This window comes from Vombatus ursinus, unplaced genomic scaffold (assembly GCF_900497805.2).
Source record: "Vombatus ursinus unplaced genomic scaffold, bare-nosed wombat genome assembly UNPS02014798.1, whole genome shotgun sequence".
NCBI classification, from domain to species: Eukaryota; Metazoa; Chordata; class Mammalia; order Diprotodontia; family Vombatidae; genus Vombatus; species Vombatus ursinus.
In genome coordinates this window covers 63,460,804-63,482,797 of record NW_020954576.1, presented here as the reverse complement: position 1 = coordinate 63,482,797, position 21,994 = coordinate 63,460,804, and the positions used below count along the sequence as shown (strand labels likewise).

Sequence of the window (21,994 nt, the reverse complement as noted above, 5' to 3'; positions counted from 1 at the left end):
CTATCTATCTATCTATCTATCTATCTATCTATCTATCTATCTATCTACCTTTTGTTTTTGCTTGGTGAGGCAGTGATATCTCCTGCCAGATTACTAGAGCAAAACTTGTAGAGGGTCAACCAATTCTCCCTTCTACCAGAAAGTCTACAGACTCTCTTCTCCTATTGAGGGAAGGCTTAAAGGCTTTTCAAGACTAAAATCTTGGATTCTTAAATTTGGAAAAGAACTCTGAGCTCACTCAGTCCAACTCTCTATCTCATTCGAGATTTCCCTCTATGTTATCACTGACAGGTGGCTATCCAGCCTCTGCTTAAAGACCTGTAACATTAGTCACAGAGAAGTCACTACCTTATGAGGGGGCTGGTTCTATTTTTGGATAGCTCTAATTGTTAATAAGTTTATATTAAGCCCAGATCTGCCTCCCTATAATTTCTATCCATTGATCTTAGTTTAGTTTCTTAATGTGGGGTCTGTGAACTTTTAAAAAATTTGGTAATTATATTTCAGTGTAATTGTTTCCTTTGTAACCCTATGTATTTTATTTTATGCATTAAAAAAAATTAGAAGGAGCTAGGTTCCGGCTAAAGTGAGTAAAAGTGTTGGACTTAGTCAAGAAGAATTGAGTTCAAATCCTGCCTCTGGTATTTACCAGCAGCAGTGTGACCTTGTGTGGCCCTTCTCAGTCTCGGGCTTAGTTTCCTCAACTGTAAAATGGGGATAATAAAAGCACTTCACTCACAGCATTGTTGTGAGGATCAAATGAGTATGTACAGTGCCTTATAAACCTTAAAGTGTCATATAAATGCTTATTATTATTATTATTATTATTAAGAATCCACAGGTTTCACCACACTGATACAAAATGTCTAAGATACAAAAGAGTTTCAGAATTATATCCTAGTTCTAACTCTTGGGGCTAGGCATCATACTTCATCCCCATTCTATACCACAGTCCTTCAAATATATGAAGAGAGCTCTCATGTCTTCCCTAAGACTTCTCTTTTCCAGATTTTACATCCCTAGTTACTTCAGCCAATGTTAATATAATACTTTTCCCCCAAGTCTATTCACTGTCATGATCAACTCTAGATGTGCTCCAGCTTGTTAGTGGTGCTCCTAATTGAACAAAATATTCCTAATGTCATCTGACTAATACAGAGCAGTTGGGGCACAATATATCCATCAATGCACCCTAAGCTTGCATTAGTTCGTTTTTTTTTTTTTTTTTGGCTGCCACATCACATTGTTTTCTCTTAGCAAATTTGCGTTCCATTAAAATCCCTGGTCTTTTTTCATTTCAAAAATATATCTCTTCATTGATGCTGATACTTAATTGTGCATTAATTATATTTTACATAACACCTTATTAGAAAAATTTTGCTAAAGACTGGTTTTATGTGTACTTTTTGGAGTCTTGGCTATGAGAATATACAATCATTTTAGGGACTTTATTTCTTCACTGGGTTTGGTGGGAGCAGTGGAAAGCTGGAACATCAGAATCAGACTTCCATGAAGGTAACCACTTTTGTTGGAAAGTTTGACCTCCTCTTAGGACCTGCAAACACAATCTAGGAGTTACATGGAATAGGAGCTAAAAAGGCCTCAATGTAGTTGCAAAAAGGATTGTTTTTCAGGGAGTCACAGTCCAGTGATTCCTAATAAAAAATGAATGGGTAAAGATTGATCAATAGCCTTGCAAGGCACAGAGACACAAGTTATTGATCTTGTTACACCCTGGACCAGCCAGCTGCCTGTGAAGTAGGTAAGCAAGCAACGAGGGTGGATGACTATTCCCTTGCCCAACATTGGTGCAATGCTGGGCACAGTCAGCATCCAGTGGCTGAAACACTTGAAATGAAATGCTTGTCTATGTAGTTTGCAAGTGAGGAAGTTTGTAAGATGTAACAGGCATTCTAATTCTTTGCCTTTTATTCTTAACAGAAAAAGTGGTTAGTAGCCCATGCTTGTGGTCCAGCAGTGGGGGCTAAGCAAGGCAGTGGGCAGGTTTTGGCTGACACTGCCAAATGAGGGAGGAAGACAGAGAATAGCAAACTTACCCTCACTCCCATGAACCTGTCCCTGAGAACGATCCATGAGAGCAAGAACACAAAGGCTTTGTTGCAGCAGAACAACACGGATACATCCGTAGTATTTATTTTCTTTATTGCATGTAAGTATAGGTAGTTTGTGAGTGTCCAAAGAACGCCAAAGGGAGCTGCCTTGGTAAAAAACACCTTCACTGTCAAGCCATTGTCTCCAAAAAATCGACAGCATTCCCTAAAACAATGGGAGAGAGGCAGAGAGTTATTACATGTCTAGATAGAGAACCAACCCTCCTCTCTCTCCATTCCCATCTTCTTTTTTTCCATCTATAGGGAACCTTTCTTTGATGCCTTCTTCTTGAAGCTGATTGACCTACTATGTCAGTCCTCAGCAAATTAACACACTTGAACCACTTGTATGTTTTTTTTCTGTTCACAGAAAGCCTCGAATAGGTTGTTTTAAATAGAAGTGAATCATATAATGTTGTGGCTGCAAGGGAACCTTAGAAATCATTTAGCTCAACTCCTTCTCATTTCCCCATGATGAAGCTGAGGGTGACTTGCCCAAGGTCACATAGCTAGTGGCAGTAAGTGGCAGAGTTGGGAACCAAAGCCAGATTTTCTGACTGTATCCAGTGCACCTTCTAATATATTACCCTGAATACTGGGATTATCTCAACTGATTCCCCAAGCCATAATAACAACAACAATGACAACAATATCAACAACAAAAATGGTAATAAAAATATTTATTAAGTGGTTTACATACATATTTTTGACAGGCTGTAATGGATAGAGCACTGGACCTGGAGTTAGGAAGACCTCAGCGTAAATCTGGCTTTAGATACTTGCTAGCTGTGTGATCCTGGGCAAGTCACTTAACCTTTGCCTCAGTTTCCTCATCTGTAAATTGTGGATGGTAATAGCACCTATCTCTTAGGATGGTTGTGAGGATCAAGTGAGATAACATATGTAAAGTACTTTGCAAACTTTAAAGAGCTATGTAAATGCTAGCTATTATTAATTATTATTAATTTCATACTTGAATCTCATAACTCTATGATGTAGATGTTACTATTATTCCCATTTTACAGAAGAAGAAACTGAAGCACATAGAGGTCAAATAATATGTCCAAGACCACACAGATAGTAAGTATCTGAGGCTGACAGTGATGTCAGATGTTCCAGACTCCAAGTTCAGTATACTATCAATTATTCTACTTCGCTTCTAAAGAGAGAGGTGAGTGTAACCAGAAGTGCTGCTGCTTGCATAGTCAACAAAATGCTTGTCTTCTCAGAAGGGATATTTTGCATTTGATTCCTATCTGAAACCGCATCTCTCTGGAGTGTCTGTCTCATTGAGGCTTGCCTTTGTGATTAGGTGGGGGTGAGTCTCATGCAATTCTATTACATTTGGTGAAATTCACATGTAAGTTTTATTGTGATGTGGCTTCTCACATATTTCGGGTCCATCAGTAAGGGGGCAGAAATTTCAGAAGATGCTTTTCCATACCTCCATCACCATCATGACAAAAGAGTTTATGAAGAGTGAGTAGGGCATAGAAATGAATGCTATTGGAGTGGGATGTAAGGAAAGGGTGATGCAAGTGGGTGCTGGAGTTCCATTTTATAGGGAAGAATTATTTAAGTTTGGGAAAGTGAAAACTAATGATGTCAGAAAGCAAACTCCCATGGCCAGGAAAAGGACTTTTGCAAGGGGGCATGGTGATATTAGTTGTAATGAAAACTTATCAGGGAAAGGCTTGGCCTGGAGAAAATTGCGGGCTGACTGTCTGTGGGAATACTAGGGCTAAGGGTTTTTGATGGGAAGGGGAAGGAACACAAGGGCATGTTAGAATATTACGCTTGCCAGGATTAGTGGTACAGGATCACAAATGCTGATTGGAAGGCCAGAAGTTCAGTCATATCATGCTGATCTACATGGCCAAGGGACAGCAAGAGCTAGCAGTCAAAGTGTTTTCCAAGACACTAAAATGAATTGCTATATCATGGAGGAACAGATAAAGGAAGAGGGCACAGGAGGAACCATTCCTAGAGCACATTAAACATATTCAGGGACTGAGTATGGCTCATGATATTATGTAAGAATGTGGTAAAGGGGCAAATGAAAACATGAGTCAAAAGCAGACTCTTGGGGAACTTGGTTGGTGTCAAACAAATCTTTGTTTATAGCTGCCATCAGTCTAAAATGCCATCTGCCTCCCTTTGTTACTCAGCTATGGATAACTGACAATAGAAACACAAAATGCATTAAACTGAAGTGAGAAAGAGCAGAGGGTTTTGTTAAGCTGTGCAGTGTGTGATACTCTTTAATCAACATTTACAGGCAGATTCCAGACTCTCAGCTTCTGCCTGATTGCTTACATCTTCACAGTCCTTCATCATTGGATAAAAAGCACTTCTACCACTATTAACTCATTCGATGCTTACAATGACCTTGTGGGATACAACAGGGTAGGTATTATCCCCATTTCACAGATGGAAAAAAATGACTTTGAGAGGCTAAATGACTTGTGGAAACTAGTAAGTGACAGAGTCAGGACTTCAACTCACCCAGTTCAGGGATATTTCCACTATACCATGCTCGAATTATTTGCAATGGTTTTCTAACTGGTCTCCTAGCATCAAGTCTTTCCCCACTTGTGAAACATAGGATAGAATTCTGGGCCTGCGATCACGAAGGCCCGAGTTCAGATCTGGTCTCAGATACTTATGAGCTATGGAATCATGGACAGGTCATCTAACCTGTCTGCTTCATTTTCCTCAACTGTAAAATGGGGATAAAATAGCACCTACCTCCTAGAGTTGTTGTGAGGTTAAATGAGAAAATATGTGCACAGGGGCTGACACATAGTAATTGTTTAATAAATGCTTATTTCCTTCATTTCTTCCTTCCTTCCCACTCCAGTTCATCTTCAAATTGATCAATAAGCATTTATTTAGGACCTACTATGTTCCAGGAAGGCAGCTAGGTGGCACAGTAGACAGAGTTACTGAGCCTGAAGTCAGAAGACTCAATCTGACCTCAGACATTTGCTACTGTGTGACCCTGGGCAAGTCACTTAACCCTGTTTGCCTCAGTTTCCTTATCTGTAAAATGAGCTGGAGAAGGAAATGTCAAAGCACTCCAGTATCTTTGCCAAGAAAACCCCCAAATGGGGTCATGGAGAGTTGGTTACAACTGAAATGGCTAAATAACAACAATGTGTCAGGCATTATACTAAGCACTGGGGATACAAAAAGAGGCAAAAGACTGTCCCTTCCCTCAAGGAGCTCACAAAATTTAAAAAATATATATGTATATATATATATGTATATATTTATATATATATATACTTTCATTTTTTGAACTTAAATACAACGACAAAAAACAGAACATTTTCATGGCCACAGCAAAAAGAGGATTCAATATAAAACCATGTGTTTCCATTTCACACTGTTTACTTTTTTTGAGAAATTATGTAATAAATACTAGACATCATTTTCATCATTTATACTGTTTTTCTGTTTCTCTTTCCAAGTTTTCTTCTGTTCCCTGCTGTGTATTTATATTTTTCCCCTCTCCCTCCCCACCCTACCCTAGAGAAGGCTACTATTAGATATTAATATATATGTAAAACCATTATATATGCATATAATTCTATTTATCAGTTCTTTCTCTGGATGTGGATTGCATCTTCCTTCATAGTTCCTTTGTAGTTTGAGCATTTATAATACTTAAAATGGCTTAGTCATTCAAAATTGTTCTTAGAACAATATTACTATGTACAACTTTCTCTTGGTTCTGTTCATTTCACTCTTCATTATTTCATGTAAGACATTCCAGGTTTTTCTAAAATCAACCTGCTCATCATTTCTTATAGCACAGTAGTATTCCATCACAACACAATCTAATGTAATCAATCTTTCACACTGCTGCCAAAGTGATTTTCCTTAAGGGTATATCTTGACGGTGACCATGACACTCCCCAATTCAATAAATTCCAGTGGCTTCCTATTGCTTCTAGTATAAAATATAAACTCTGGTTAGCTTTTACAACCTTTCACAACTTGGCCCCAATTTCATTTTCCAGCCTCAATGTATATTATTGTTCTTGCTTTGTCCTGCCGTTTAGCCAAGTTGGGCTTCTCTCTGATCCTTACCCACGATGTTCCATCTTCTGCTTTTAGCCACATGCCTGGAATGCCTTCCTTTCTTATTCCTCTGTTTTCTTTTCCATTAAGATACAGCTGAAGAACCATCTTTTGCATAAAGTCCACCAGTCCCATGTCCTATCCCATCTCAATTATACTTATGAGGTCTAATTAACTTCCTTGAATTAAGAAGTAGATAGTATATTTGGTTTAACATCAAGATCATTCATTTGTATATAGTCATTAGAGGCCTTAAGTATTTTTATTGTTGGATTATTGGGCTCCTTCCCTGCTCTTCTTCCTGTGTCATAGCTGGTATGAGCTGGGATGTCTGTTGTGGAGGTCATCTCTGATATGACTGGAAACTTACATATTGGTTTAATGCACTTTATCTGTGGCCAATAGACTTTCATTTCTGTATCCACAGGCCTGGTTTTGACATTCAAATTTTATTCTAAGATACCACCTTTTCTTTTTCTTTAAGTAGTGTTTGCCTACTAACTGCTAGGTAGCACAGTGGATAGAGTGCTGGGCCTCGAGTCCGGAAAGACTCAAGTTCAAATCTGGCCTCAGATACTTACTAGTTGTGTGACCCTAGGGAAGTCTTTTAACTTTGTTTGCCTAAGTTTCCTCATCTGTAAAATGAGCTGGAGAAGGAAATGGCAAACACCTACAGTATCTTTGCCAAGAAAACTCCAAATGGGGTCATGAAGAGCTGGACCTAACTAAAACAACTGTACAACAATAACAACCATATGAAAAATTACTCCAAATCACTAAAAATAAAAGAAATGCAAATCAAGACAACTCTGTGTTTATCTCACACTCAGCAATTTGGCAAAGATGACAAAAGATGGGAATGGTCAATGTTGAAAGAGTTGTGGAAAGACAGACACTCTTCTGGTGAAGCTATAAATCAATCTGGAATTGGATTAATATTTTTTGACCCAAAATTCTGCTGCCATTCATATTCTTCTAGGAGATCAAAGAGAAAAAGAAAAGCCTAATGTATACCAAAATATTTAAAGCAGTACTTTTTTTATAGTAGAAAAGAATTGGAGACAAAGTTGATGCCCATCAATTGGGGAATAGCTAAACAAAGTGTGGTACATGAATGCAATGGAATATTAATATGTTGTAAAGAAATGTTGAATGTGAAGAATGTAGGGACTGGGGAAGACATATAAATTTATGCAAAGAGAAATAGGGAGATCCAAAAAACACTATATATATGTATATATACATATATATAATGCATATATATGTATAATGACTACAATAATACAAATGGAAAAGAACTGCAATGAAAACAACAAAAATTTAAATTGCATACTATGTAATTATAATGACCAAGCTTGGTCCCAAAGAAAAAAAATATGAGAATGTTCCTGTTTTTTTCTTTGCAGAGGTGGAGACTTTGAAGGTGAGACATAGCATATATTGTCAGATGACTGATGATGTATCAGCTAGTTTTACCAGTTTGCCTACTTCCCTCATTATTTTTCTTTTTTGTTATAAGGGATGAGTCTCTCTCTCTCTCTCTCTCTGTATCTGTGAATGTATGCGTGTGCATGTATGAAGGATATGTTGGGAAATAAAGGTGATATAAAACCAAAAAATTTCAATTTTCATTTTTTAAATCCAGAGGACCAACAATTAGCTTCTAGCATGGCATAACGGGAATGTTACTAAAGTTCAGACACAGGAGATCCAAGTTTGAGTTCTAACTCCAGACACTTCCTAGTTGTGTGACCGGGAGAAGTCAGTTAATTTTTCAGGGCCTCAGTTTCCTCTTCATTATGGTGCACTGAAAAGGGCTGGATTTGGAGTCAAAGGATCTGGGTTCATATCCTGCCTCTAATACAAACTTCCTGCATGACTTTTTAAGGTCAATACAGAATAAGTGACTTGCCTAGTTTCCTAATCTGTCAAATGATGACGTTGGAACACATGACCTTGGAGGTCTTTTCCAGATCTAAATTTATGATATAATCTTTTGATTTTATTTGCATCAACTACCTTATGGAGTAGTTGGAAAGAAAGAAATTTGTTAAATTTCAAGTACTATATATATATATGAGTTATTGTTATTCATTGTTAAGTTGTTTCAGTCATATTCAACCCTTTGTGATCCCACTTAGGGTTTTCTTGGCAAAGACACTGGGGTGGTTTGCCATTTCTTTCTCCAACTCATTGGCAAACAGTGGTAAGCAACTTGCCCAGGATCACACAGCTAGTAAGTGTCTGAGGCCAGATTTGAATTCATGAAGATAAGTCTTTCTGACTCCAAGCCCAGTACTCTATCCACTCTACCACCCAGCTGCCCTTTATAATTATTCATAGTCATTCCAAAACTTCCTTTTCCTTCTGAAAACCCTCTCACATAAATTTCCAGCAAGGAAGAAAATAGCACTTGCTTATATAAGGTCTTCCATTTTGTATCCTTGACTTTGTAATCCCTAGAGAGGCTTTCTATTCTCCTTCTAGAAGTAGTATTTGTTCCTAGACATTAGTCACCAGAAGTAAATACTATTTGTCAGTCTTGGAGACTGTCATGTCCTGAATATAGAGTTTGGGAAAATAGCCTATTTCTTGATTCTTCAGATTTGAATGACATAGGATTGTTTTGCTACTCTTAGCAGGATGTTGCCTTCCCATAGGATTTGTCTTTTCTTTTTGTAACTAGTACTCTGCTGACTGACTATATGCATCCTCATGATCCTTCCTATGGCATCATTGAATTCCTCTTGGCCACTGAGTCAGCTATGAAGATGACTAAAGACAATATTACCTAACTTTTCATTGTGGTCACCAAGGACAGCAAACATCAGATCAAATAGTGTGACATAAAAGTTGTGTGACACTGATGTAGCCAAGATCAACATATTAATGTGGCCTCAATGACAGAAGACAGCCTGCATTTGACTTATAGCAGACTTTAGTGCTTTAGACGTTGCCAAAAAATTGGAATTACCAAAGCCCTATTCATCTAACTCATTTCACAAATCATGTGAGGGCCAGGGATGGAAACAAGATTCAAGCCTCACCATGCCCACTGGTTTACCATTGGGTTTGGGTCAGCATCCTCTATCACCATAGGGCCTATGGTACTTTTGAGAAACCTTGGCTTTCAAGGGACTCACAATTTAGCTGAGTGATAAAAAGCTAACCCATATGAAGTTTTTGAGAAAGTGGAAAACTTGCCTGTCTACGAATTAGCCCCAGAGAGTGGAGGAGGTCTATAAAGACTATTCACCATAATTACCTTTTGCCCATGGGAAGGTTGATTGGATTTTCTAATGAGCAGGTACAAAGAAATGATAGACACTCATCTAGAGAAATGTGGAGCAAAAGTACCATTGTTGTACAAACACTCTCTGAATCTGTTATGGTCTTTGAAAGTGCTGTTTCTAGTGAAAGAGACTACATATATTGTTATAGGGCACTGAACCCAGTGGTCATTCCTTTCTTTCCTAGAACTTCTAGAGAGATTTCTGGTAAGCAAATACAACCCATAGCGCACATAAACTGATTCTTTTTCCAGCCTGGGTGTAGAAAACAAATCTATAATGATCACAGTGGTCAGTCCATTTATTTTTTCTTTTTCTTTTTTTAATTAATTAATTTATTTTTAGTTTTCAACAGTCACTTCCACAAGATTTTGAATTCCAAATTTTCTCCCCATCTCATCCTTCCCCCTACTCATCCTTCCCCCCACTCGTCTGAGTACCCCTTCTCCTAATCTGTCCTCTCTTCTATCTCTCCCTCCCTTCTCTTATCCCCTTCCCCTTCAATTTTCCTATAGGGCAGGATAGCTTTCTATACCCCATTTCCTGTATATCTTATTTCCCAGTTGCATGTGAAAACAATTTTTTAAAAAAAATTTTTGTGTTTAAAGTTTTGGGTTCCAAATTTTCTCTCTTCCTCCCTTCCCACCCACCCTCATTGAGAAGGCAAGCAATTTAATACAAATTATACATGTGTAGTCATACAAAACACTTCCATAGCAGTCATGTTGTGAAAAATTAAGTTTATTTCCCTTCATCTTATCCTGCCCCCCTTTTATTCTAGTCTCTCTTTTGACCTTGTCCCTCCTTAGAAGTATTTGCTTCTTATCACCCCTTCCCCCAATCTGCCCTCCCCTCTATCATCCTCCTGCTCTCTTGTCCCATTCCCCCCTATTTTCTTGTAGGGTAAATAGATTTCCATACCCAATTGAGTGTGTATGTTATTCTCTCCTTAAGCCAAATCTGATGAGAATAAAATTCATTCATTCCCTCTCACCTTCCTCCATTTCCTCTCCACTGTAAAAGTCTTTTCTTGTCTGTCTTATGTGAGATAATTTACTCCATTCTACCTCTCCCTGTCTCCTTCTCCTAGTATAATCCTCTCTCACCCCTTAATTTTATTCTCCAGATATCACCCCTTCATCTTCAACTCACCCTGTGCCCTCTATTTATCTATCTGTATATACATGCATATAATTTTTTCCCCTCCAACTACTCTAATACTGACAAAGGACTGATGAGTTACAAATATCATCTTTCCATGTGGAATGTAAACAGTTCAACATTCATAAGTCTCTTATGATTTCTCTTTCCTGTTTATCTCTTCATGTTCCACTTGAGTCTTGTATTTGAAAGTCAAATTTTCTGTTCAGCACTGGTCCTTTCATCAAGAATGCTTGAAAGTCCTCTATTTCACTGAATGTCCAGTTTTTCCCCTGAAGGATTATGCTCAGTTTTGCTGGGTAGGTGATTCTTGGTTATAATCCTATCTCCTTTGCCCTCCAGAATATTATATTCCAAGCCCTGCAGTCCCTTAATGTAGAAGCTGCTGAATCTTGTGTTATCCTGAGTGTGGTTTTTTTTTTTGACTTTTTGGTGAGGCAGTGGGGGTTAAGTGACTTGCCCAGAGCCACACAGCTAGTAAGTGTCAAGTGTCTGAGGCTGGATTTGAACTCAGGTCCTCCTGACTCTAAGGCCGGAGCTCAAATCCTGATTGTGTTTCTACAATACTTGAATTTTTCTTTCTGGCTGCTTGCAATATTTTCTCCTTGACCTGGGAACTCTGGAATTTGCCTACAACATTCCTAGGAGTTTTCCTTTGGGGATCTCTTTTAGGAGATGATAGTGGATTCTTTCAATTTCTATTTTGTCTTCTGGTTCTAATATATCAGGGCAGTTTTCCTTGATAATTTCTTGAAAGATGATGTCTAGACTCTTTTTTTGATCATGGATTTCAGATAGTTCAATAATTTTTAAATTCTCTCTCCTGGATCTATTTTCCAGGTCAGTTGTTTTTCCAATGAGATATTTCATTGTTTTCTATTTTTTCATTCTTTTGGATTTGTTTTACAGTATCTTGATTTCTCATAAAGTCACTAGCTTCCAATTGCTCCATTCTAATTTTTAAGGAAGCATTTTCTTCAGTAAGCTTTTGGACTTCCTTTTCCATTTGTCCAATTTTGCTTTTTAGGGCATTCTTCCCCTCATTGGCTTTTTGGACCTCTTTTGTCATTTGAGTTAGGCTATTTTCAAGGTGTTATTTCCTTCAATATTTTTTTGGGTCTCTTTTAGCAAGCTGTTGACTTTTTTTTCATGATTTTCTTGCATCACTCTCAGTTTTTCCTCTACTTCTCTTACTTGCTTCTCAAAATCCTTTTTGAGCTCTTCCATGGCCTGGGACCAATTCGTAGTTTTCTTGGAGGCTTTGGATGTAAGAGCTTTGACTGTGTTGTCTTCTTCTTGTTAGATGTTTTGATCTTCTTTGTCATCAAGTAAGATTCTGCAGTCTGACTCTTTTCTTGCTGCTTGCTCATGATCTCAGTCAATTACTTGAGTTATAAACTCTTTGTTAAGGTAGGAGTCTGCTTACAGTGTGGAGAATGTACTGTTCCAAGCTTCAGGGGCTTTGTGCAACTGTTTTCAGAGATACTTCCAGGGACCTGTTAAATTTTCAGTTCTTCAAAGGTGCTATGATCAAGGGCGAGGTGTTTACTCCTTTCCTGGCCTGTGTTCTGGTCTATGAGTGACGACAAGTACTCTTTTCTGTCTTGGAACTGTGAGGAGTATTCTCTCTCCACAGCCACTACAAACTCCACCATGCCAGCACTCCTCCGCCCCAGAACTGCTACCCAGAACTGTGACCCAGATTCAAGCACAGGCAAAGTAAGAGAATCCTGCACCAGCAGAGAGATCCCTGCAGTCCCCCTTTGATCAGTCACTTTATTCCCAATTCCCCCTCAGTCTGTGGGCCAGAAGTTCAGGAGGCAGCCACTGCCCTGGGGCCACACTTGGGGACTGGGGCTGGGACTGGCTTCTCTCTTACACTGAAGACACAAACTTTTCCTATTGACCTTCTAAGTCATCTTTGGCATTCATGGGTTGAGAAGTCTGGAAACCGCCAGAGCTGCCAGTAATTCAGGTCTCTGAGGCCTGCTCCAGGTTTGCTGAGGTTGCGTGCCCATGCCAAAAACCTCGTTCCTCTCCCAGACTGGTGCGATATACCTTTCCAATCAACCATCTAGGTTGTCTTGGGCTGGAAATTTGTTTCACTCTGTCTTTTTGTTTGTTCTGCTGCTTTAGAATTTGTTTAGAGTCATTTTTTACAAGTATTTGGAGGGGTTTGGGGGAGAGCTCAAGCAAGTCACTGCTTTTATTCTGCTATCTTGGCTCTGCCCCCTCAGTCAGTCCATTTCATCTGCTAGTTAAGTTATAGGAGCAGAGAGTTCCTTTGTCAAAGAAACTAGGGAATTGGAGTAGTTAAGTAACAAAGTAGACAGAGCGATAGACCTGGAGTCAGGAAGACTTGAGACCAAATCCAGCCTCAGACACTTGCTAGCTATGTGATATTAGGTAAATCTTTTAACCTTTGCCTGCCTCAGTTTCTTTATCTGAAATATGGGAATAATCATAGCACCTACTTCCTAGGGCTGTTGTGAGGACCAAACAAGAAAATTTTAAAGTGTTTTGCAAAACTTTGAGTGCTATGTGATGATAATAACAATAATAATTGGTTTTTTTATTCTTATTTTTATTTTTATTTTTCAACATTTACTTCCACAGGATTTTGAGTTCCAAATTTTCACCCCATCTCACCCCTTTCCCCACCCCAAGATGGCATGCATTCTGAATACCCCTTCCCCTAGTCTGCTTTCCCTGCTATCTCTCCCTCCCTTCCCCTTCTATTTTCCTGTAGGGCAGGATAGATTTCTGTACCCCATTTCCTGTATTTCTTATTTCCCAGTTGCATGTAAAAACATTTTTTTTAAACATGTGTTTTTAAAACTTTGGGTTCCAAATTTTCTCCCCTCATCACTCCCTACCCACCCTCATTGAAAAGGCAAGCAACTCAATATAGGCTATTCACGTGCAGTTATGCAAAACACTTCCACAGTAGACATGTTGTGAAAAACTAACTCTATTTCCCTTAATCCTATCCCACCCCCCCATTTATTCTATTCTTTTTTTTTGACCCTGTCCCTCCTCAGAAGTATTTGCTTCTGATTACCCCCTTTCCCAATATGCCCTCCTCTCTATCATCCCCCTACTCTCTTGTCCCCTTCCCCTCCTATTTTCCTGTAGAGTAAGACAGATTTCCATACCCAATTGAGTGTGTATATTATTCCCTCCTTAAGTCAAATCTTATGAGAATAAAATTCACTCATTCCCTCTCACCTCCCCCCATTTCCCCTCCACTGTAAGAGCCTTTTCTTTTCTGTTTTTTTGTGAGATAATTTACTCTGTTCTATCTTTCCCTGTATCCTTCTCCTAGTATAATCCTCTCTCACCCCTTAATTTTATTCTCCAGATATGACCCCTTCATCTTCAACTCACCCTGTACCCTCTATCTATCTATCTATCTATCTATCTATCTACATACATACATACATATAATTTTTTCCTCCACCTACCCTAATACTGACAAAGGTCTCATGAGTTACAAATATCATCTTTCCATTCAGGAATATAAACTGTTCAACCTTAATAAGTCTCTTATGATTTCTCTTTCCTGTTTACCTCTTCATGTTCCACTTGAGTCTTGTATTGAAAATTCAAATTTTCTATTCAGCTCTGGTCTTTTCATCAAGAATGCTTGAAAGTCCTCTATTTCACTGAATGACCATTTTTTCCCCTGAAGAATTATGCTCAGTTTTGCTGGGTAGGTGATTCTTGGTTGTAATCCTATCTCCTTTGCCCTCCGGAATATTATATTCCATGCCCTGCTGTACCTTAATGTAGAACTGCTAAATCTTGTGTTATCCTGATTGTGTTTCCACAATACTTGAATTGTTTCTTTCTGGCTGCTTGTAATATTTTCTCCTTGACTTGGGAACTCTAGAATTTGATTACAATATTCCTAGGAGTTTTCCTTTGGCGATCTCTTTCAGGAGGAGATCAGTGGATTCTTTCAATTTCTATTTTGCCCTCTGGTTCTAAAATATCAGGGCAGTTTTCCTTGATAATTTCTTGAAAGATGATGTCTAGGCTCTTTTTTTGATCATGGCTTTCAGATAGTCCAGTGATTTTTAAATTCTCTCTCCTGGATCTATTTTCCAGGTCAGTTGTTTTTCCAATGAGATATTTCATATTGTTTTCTAATTTTTCATTCTTTTGGATTTGTTTTACAGTGTCTTGATTCCTCATAAAGTCACTGCTCTATTCTAATTTTTAAGGAAGTATTTTCTTCAGTAATCTTTTGGACTTCCTTTTCCATTTGTCCAGTTTTGCTCTTTAGGGCATTCTTTTCTTCATTGGCTTTTTGGAGCTCTTTAGCCATTTGGGTTAGGCTATTTTTTAAGGTGCTATTTTCTTCAGTATTTTTTTGGGTCTCCTTTAGCAAGCTGTTAACTTGCTTTTCATGATTTTCTTGCATCACTCTCATTTCTCTTCCCAGGTTTTTCTCTACTTCTCTTACTTGCTTCTCAAAATCCCTTTTGCACTCTTCCAAGGCCTGGGACTGATTCATATTTTTCTTGGAGGCTTTGGATGTAGGAGCTTTGACTTCGTTTTCTTCTTCTGGTTGTATGTTTTGATCTTCTTTGTCACCAAAGTAAGATAATATAGTCTGACTCTTTTTGCGCTGCTTGCTCATGATCCCAACCAATTAGTTGAGTTTTAAACTCTTTGTTAAGGTAAGAGTCTGTTTCCAATTTGGAGAATGTACTGTCCCAAGCTTCAGGGGTTTGTACAGCTGTTTTCAGAGATACTTCTAAGGACCTGAAAAGTGTCAATTCTTCCAAGGTGCCATGATAAGGGGCGAGGTGTTTCCTCTCCACAGCCACAACAAACTCTACCACACCAGCACTCCTCCTTGCCCCAGGACCACCCCTCAGAACTGTGACCCAGATCCAAGCATGGGCAAAGCAAGAGATTCCTGCCTCAGCACTGGCAAAGAGATCCTTGCAATTTCCCTCTGATCAGCCACCAATTCCCCCTCAGTCTGTTGGCTGGAAGCTCAGGAAACAGCTGTGGCCCCGCACTCAGGACTTGTGGCTGAGACCTAGCTTCTTTTCTCACTGCAGTCACAGACTTTTCCCACTGACCTTCTAAGTTGTCTTTGGCATTCGTGGGTTGAGAAGTCTGGAAACTGCCACAGCTGCCTGAGATTCAGTCCTCTGAGGCCTGCTCCAGGGTCGCTGCAGCCTGCGTGCCCATGCCAAACTGCACTTCTCTCCCAGCTTGGCACAATATACCTTTCCAATCAACCATTCAGGCTGTCTTAGGTTGGAAATTTGTTTCACTCTGTCTTTTTGTGGGTTATGCTGCTTTAGAATTTGTTTAGAGCCATTTTTTACAGGTATTTGGAGGGGTTTAGGGGAGAGCTCTAGCAAGTCACTGCTTTCCCTCCGCCTCAATAATTGTTGTTGTTCAGTTGTGTCTGACCCTTCATGATCTCATTTGGGTTTTTGTTTTTTGGTTTGTTTTTTTTTGGCAAAGATACTGGAGTGGTTTGCCATTTCCTTCTCCAGATCACTTTATAGATGAAGAATTGAGGCAAAGAGGGTGAAGTGACTTGCCCAGGGTCACATGGCTAATAAGTATCTGAGGTCAGATTTGAACTTATGAAGAGGAGTCTTCCTGATCCCAAACCCAATGCTTTATCCATTGCACCACTTAGTTGTTTTATTATTATGATTAATTTTCATCAGACAGATCACTAGACTAAATTATGTTAAAGTAAACCTGAAGATATAGTTATCCACATGTGTGGGAGACAATATTAGAGTCAGTCCATGTAAAGCATCCTTTGTGTGTAACTACATATACTTATTGTGGCATGTGATAAATATTGCATGTTTCAGAATGGTTGTAACTTATATTGCTGTTATGTTCATTTGGCTATATTTTGTGTGCATACCCTAGCAACATCCATTTGTTAATTGCTTTATATATTCACTGATGCTTACAGTTAAACTGTATTTTTATGTAGACCTATTAACAGTGTTACTGTTACAGCTAGCTAGTTTTGCCTTGTTAGTTACCCATGATTTGCTTTGTAAAGTTATGATTGTCATGTCTCATACATATTCACATATTTTTAAGTAATATATGTGCTAGGTCCAGCATGTACTTAGCTATGCTATTACTGCAGTATCTTATCAAATGATATTTGGTATAGTGACATGTCAATTGCATGCAGTGTTAATGGGCATTTGCTTTATTTTGGTTTCAATAGAACCACAGGTTCTGGGACTCCAGAAAATCACTTTGCTGTTTTAAAGTACTGATATTTGTGTTTGAACTCTATAGTTACAGCTTTTAAGCTTGCCTTCACTGATTTTTGTAAGGGTTTGCAAAGTTTCAGCCCAAGGGAAGAATGTAACCCAGGTTTCCAATCAATCCAATGAGGCTTTCCTAATTGATGGAGAGAATACTTATGTGACACTATGTGTGAGAGGTAGAGTTGGTGAGAGAATTCTGGAGAAGAGAGACATTCTTTATTTCTCCTTTGTGAGAGGGCACTCATAGTTCTAGATTTTATTTGGTACCAACTCTAGGGAGGATAAAGAGAAAGACTTTCATGCAAACATTTAAGGAAAAACCAGCATCTCAATATGTTGGATGATTATCTCCCTATGAACTTTGAACAATTTTCCTTTAGGTAATATCTCAGCTCTTCCATTTAAAGAGTTCGTTTACTCGTGTGTATTTTCTGGTACATCATAATTTATAGAACTTTTCTAAATCCTTTTTTCTAGATGTTTGGATAAGTTGGTTTACTTGCATTCATTATTTGTGATAATCTTTTGCATTTGGTGGGAAGGACTCAAGCCAGAGTGTGTGAGTGCAATAAATGGAATGCTGGGCCTAGAATCTGGAACACCTGAGTCAAATCTAGCCTCAGACATTTATTAGCTGTGTGAGTCTGGGCAAATCACTTAAGTGTTGTCTGCCTCAGTGTCCTCAACTATAAAATGGGGATAATAACAGCACCTACCTCATAAGGCTGATAAGAGAATCAAATGAGATAATATTTGTAAAGCACTTAGAATAGAGACTGGCACATATTAGGTGTTTAATAAATGATTTTTTCTTTCCATATCTATTTCCTTACTCCCCTCATCTAAGAGACATTGGCCCGAGAAGTGGCTTTACGAACCTGAGACTCATGCTCTTAGACCAGCAACATTTAGAGAGGTAAATAGATATAATTCTAGTCTGGTACCCCCATTCTCAAAAGAGAAAAGAGTGGCCAAATTCATGGCCCCTTCTCATGCTCCACTCAAGGCAAATATTGATCTTACTTAGAGAGAAGTGACCAAGATGCCAAAGATATCTGTGTCTATGCTTCCCCTTGAACTGTCTGTATGTTAAAGACCCCATTCACTGTATGCACACATCTTATGTGGTCGATGCACATCTTACTTTTGCATTCAACTCTTCACATAATCTCAGTGGCACCACTCCTAAAATGCTAACTCATCTCTTCTATCATTTTCCACACTCCTGGTAATCCAGTATGGGGAGGCGACTTCAGGAAAAGCAAGGCTTAAATCTACTTATTCTCGAGTGGAGTGATGTTTTGCTGGGTTTTAATATAATCAGTAGGCTAGAAAAAGATAATATCTTGGGAGCCAAGATGGTGGAGTAGAGACAGCAACCCAGCCAAACTCTCCCAATATTCCCTTCTAAACAACTTTAAAATAACACCTCACGTTGAATTCTAGAATGGCAAAGCTAGAAACAAGTCAAGGTGAGACATTTTTTCCAGTCCAAGACACCTTAGAAAGTTAGAATGAGAGGTCTGAGACACTGTGGTGGGAGCTGGCCTGGAGTGCACACCACGGTAGCACCAGTGGTGGAGGCAGCTGTGACAGTGGCAGGAGCATCCAGAGCTCTCAGACCAGAGATGGTAAGGGGTTTGGAGAACTGGTAAGAAAGAGACTAGAGGGAACCCTTTGCTGGCAGACTGCAGGACTCAGTACTATTTGGCAACTCTATTGCCTATATGCAGTTCTGGGTCGTAATTCTAGGGTCAAAAGGAATGGTATAACACCTGTGGCTACAGGACAGTAGGGGCCCTTCCTGGGTCAAGACCAGAGCACAGACCAAGGGAGCAGTAACCATATCTCTCCTCAGTGTTCTAAAGCAAAACAAACTTTTGAGAAGATAGAGGGTAAGAAGACAGGGAAGACTAAACAGAAGAAAATAGAATAGAAGGAAATGTACAGTTAGTAATTATAATGGTGAATATGAATGGGATAAATTCACCGATAGACCAGAAGTGGATAGCAGAATGGATTAGAAATCAGAATCCAATATGTTGTTTATAAGAGACACACTTGAAACAGAAAGATACATATACAGATTTAAAATTAGGGGCTGATGTAGAATCTATTATGCTTCAGCTGAAGTTAAAAAAGGCAGAAATGACAATCATGATCTGGACAAAACGAAAACAAAAAATGACCTAATTAAAAGAAATGGGGAAAATACATTTTGTTAGAAGTATTGAAGACAACAAAGTACTACAAAAAATTTTACTGCCAATTTCTCTGAAAAGGCCTCATTTCTCAAATACATAGGGAACTGACTCAAATACATAAAAATAAGATCCATTCCCCAATTGATAAATGGTCAAAGAATATGAATGGGCAGTTTTCAAAAAAAGCTATCTATTTCTAATCAAAACTATCTATAGTCATATGAAAAAACTCTAAATCACTAATAATTAGAGAAATGCGAATTAAAATCACTCTGAGGTACCACCTCACACCTATTAGAAATGACAAATGCTAGAAGGGTTGTGGGAAAAAAGTACATGAATGAACTATTGGTGGATTTGTGAACTGGTTCAACCATTCTGGATAACAATTTGGAACTATATCCAAAGGGCTATAAAACTGTGCATACCCTTTGACCCAGCAATACCACTACTAGGTCTGTAACCCAAAGAGAGCAAGGAAAAAGGAAAAGGACCTGTATGTACAAAAATATTTATAGCAACTCTTTTTGTGGTGGCATAGAATTAGAAATTCAGGGGATGCCCATCAATTATGGAATGGCTGAATAAGTTGTGGTATATGATTGTGATGGAATACTATTGTATTATAAGGAATGATGAGGGGGATGATGAGGTTCAGAAAAAACCTAGAAAAACCTATATGAACTGATGCAAAATGAAGTGAGCAGAACCAGGAGATCATTGTACACATTAACAGAAAAATTGTAATGATGATCAATTATGAAAGACTTAGCTACCCTGATCAATACAATGATCCAAGACTCATCATGAAAAATGCTGTCCCTTTCCAGAGAACTAAAGAATTCTAAGTGCAAACAAGCATAATTTTCTCACTTTGTATTTCTTTTTCTTTCTTTTGCAATATGGCTAATGTGGGAATATGTTTTGCATGATTTCACTTGTATAATTGATAATATATTAATATATTGCTTGCTTTGTCAGTGGGTGGGGGAAGTGTGGGAGGGAGAGGATTTAGAACTAAAATAATGTTTAAAATAAATAATAATATTTTTTAAAAAAAGATAATATCTCTAATTGATCAAACAGTGTTGCCAGGAAGATGTGACTCAATCTTCAGAGAAGAATAGTGATAGGAGTTCTCATTCTATAGTTTTGGGGAATATCTAGCAATAATATAGGGAGAGAATCAGATTTAGGTTTTAGGGTAAGGCATGGAGCCACCCAAAATCTTTTATGAGACAAATAAAGTCCTAACAACAAAACTAGGGAATGATAAAGCACAGAAGTAGAACTATAGACCAATATAATCAATCAATATCAGTTCAGAAATTTGAAATGAAATCATGTCAAATAGACTACAACAATTCATTCAAGACATTATTTATTATGACCAAGTTGGATTTATAGCAGGGATGCAAAGACAGTTCAACATTAGGAAAATAATCAAAATAATTCATATTAAAACAAATGCAGCCACCTATGGTGCAATATGCTGGGAATGGGTATCAAAAAGGATATTTTTCAAGTTAACTTTTATAAATGCACATATTTCAAGTGACAGAAAATTCTGCTTTCCTTGGAAGATAGGTATCTATTTTGTTTTACAATGAAGATAAGGAAGCCTCCTGTGAACAATAACACATAGGCTCATAGATATAGAGTTGAAAGGACCTTGAAAGACACATTAGTCCAGCCCCTTCATTTATTATTTGAGGAAACTGAGGCCCATGGGGCTTAAGTGGCTTCCCAAGATGACACAGATAGTAAATGTTAGACTTAGGATTTCAACAGTAGTCTTCTGCATCCAGAGGTGGGATGGGGCATAATTTTCAAATCTTGACTAGGGAGGACTAGATTTGCTTGTTTTGGAAAGGAAAACACAGTCTTTGCTCCTTTATTCTCTAGAGCTCTGAATTTTGTGCCCTGACTCTAGATCTTTCATTTTTTTCATGCCTATGGTTTAAATCTCTCTGCTAAGGTATAGTTACATCTAATTACAGTTAAAGGTCTATAAATTACCAGATTACCAAACCAATCAGTAGATTGATTTGTTCAATTTATTGAACACTGAATATGTACAAAGCATATCCTAGGTGCTTCAGTCTCTTCCCACTGGGAGTATATAATCTAATATGCTTGCATCCATACTAATGTGTATAGATGGCAACAGACTTTACAAAATTCTTCATCAGGTATGGGCTGGACTAAATGCTCTCTGAGTTCTGTGCCAACCTCTGAATAAAATTCTGCAGTTTACATTCTTATAAATGGATGCTAGTTGAGTGATGTATAAGGAAAGTAGTAAAATGAATTTAGAAGAGTAATTTTTAGATTAGACTTTCCCTTGGGGACAAACTTAAATTGCATTTATAAAAACTATAATTGTGATCTAGAAACACCAGTATAATCACAATAATAATTCACACGAATATAGTGTTTTAGAATTGACTTGCTTTTTTCTCTTAACAACTCTTGAGGTAGGTAGTACAAGTATTATTTTTATCAGCATACGATATGAAATTAAAGCCATAAATTATACTTATGCCTTCTTTCGATTTTTTTAAGGATCAGAGCCACTTGCTATAAAATATGGCAGACATCTATGGCAGAATGAAATGGAATTTGTAGGTTCTGGCTCAAAAGCTATTAAGAGGAATGAGGAAATGGAAAAAAGTCATGAAATTACTATTTAGGGACAAATAAATCAGCTAGAAGCTGCAATGAGAAAGAAATGGAAATTAGGGTTTGAATAATCAACACAGCAAGAACTATTGTCTGGAGGCAGAAGAAGAAAGTCAGAGTAATGAAGCAGACATCTCCCAGCAATGACATTAAGCACTCTACTTTGGTATTCTTTCAGATCCAAT

General features: G+C 38.2%; 1 protein-coding gene across 3 annotated transcripts in view; it reads right to left on the bottom strand.

The window, feature by feature from the left end:
- Window positions 1-21,994, bottom strand: part of LOC114049937 (putative thiamine transporter SLC35F3) — a 527,549-nt gene that overhangs the window by 22,893 nt on the left and 482,662 nt on the right. For all 3 annotated transcript variants that reach the window (XM_027871411.1, XM_027871413.1, XM_027871412.1), the window contains exon 3: window positions 2,058-2,277. In XM_027871411.1, coding sequence (XP_027727212.1) covers window positions 2,058-2,277 — 220 coding nt within the window. The remainder of the gene's footprint in view (window positions 1-2,057; window positions 2,278-21,994) is intronic.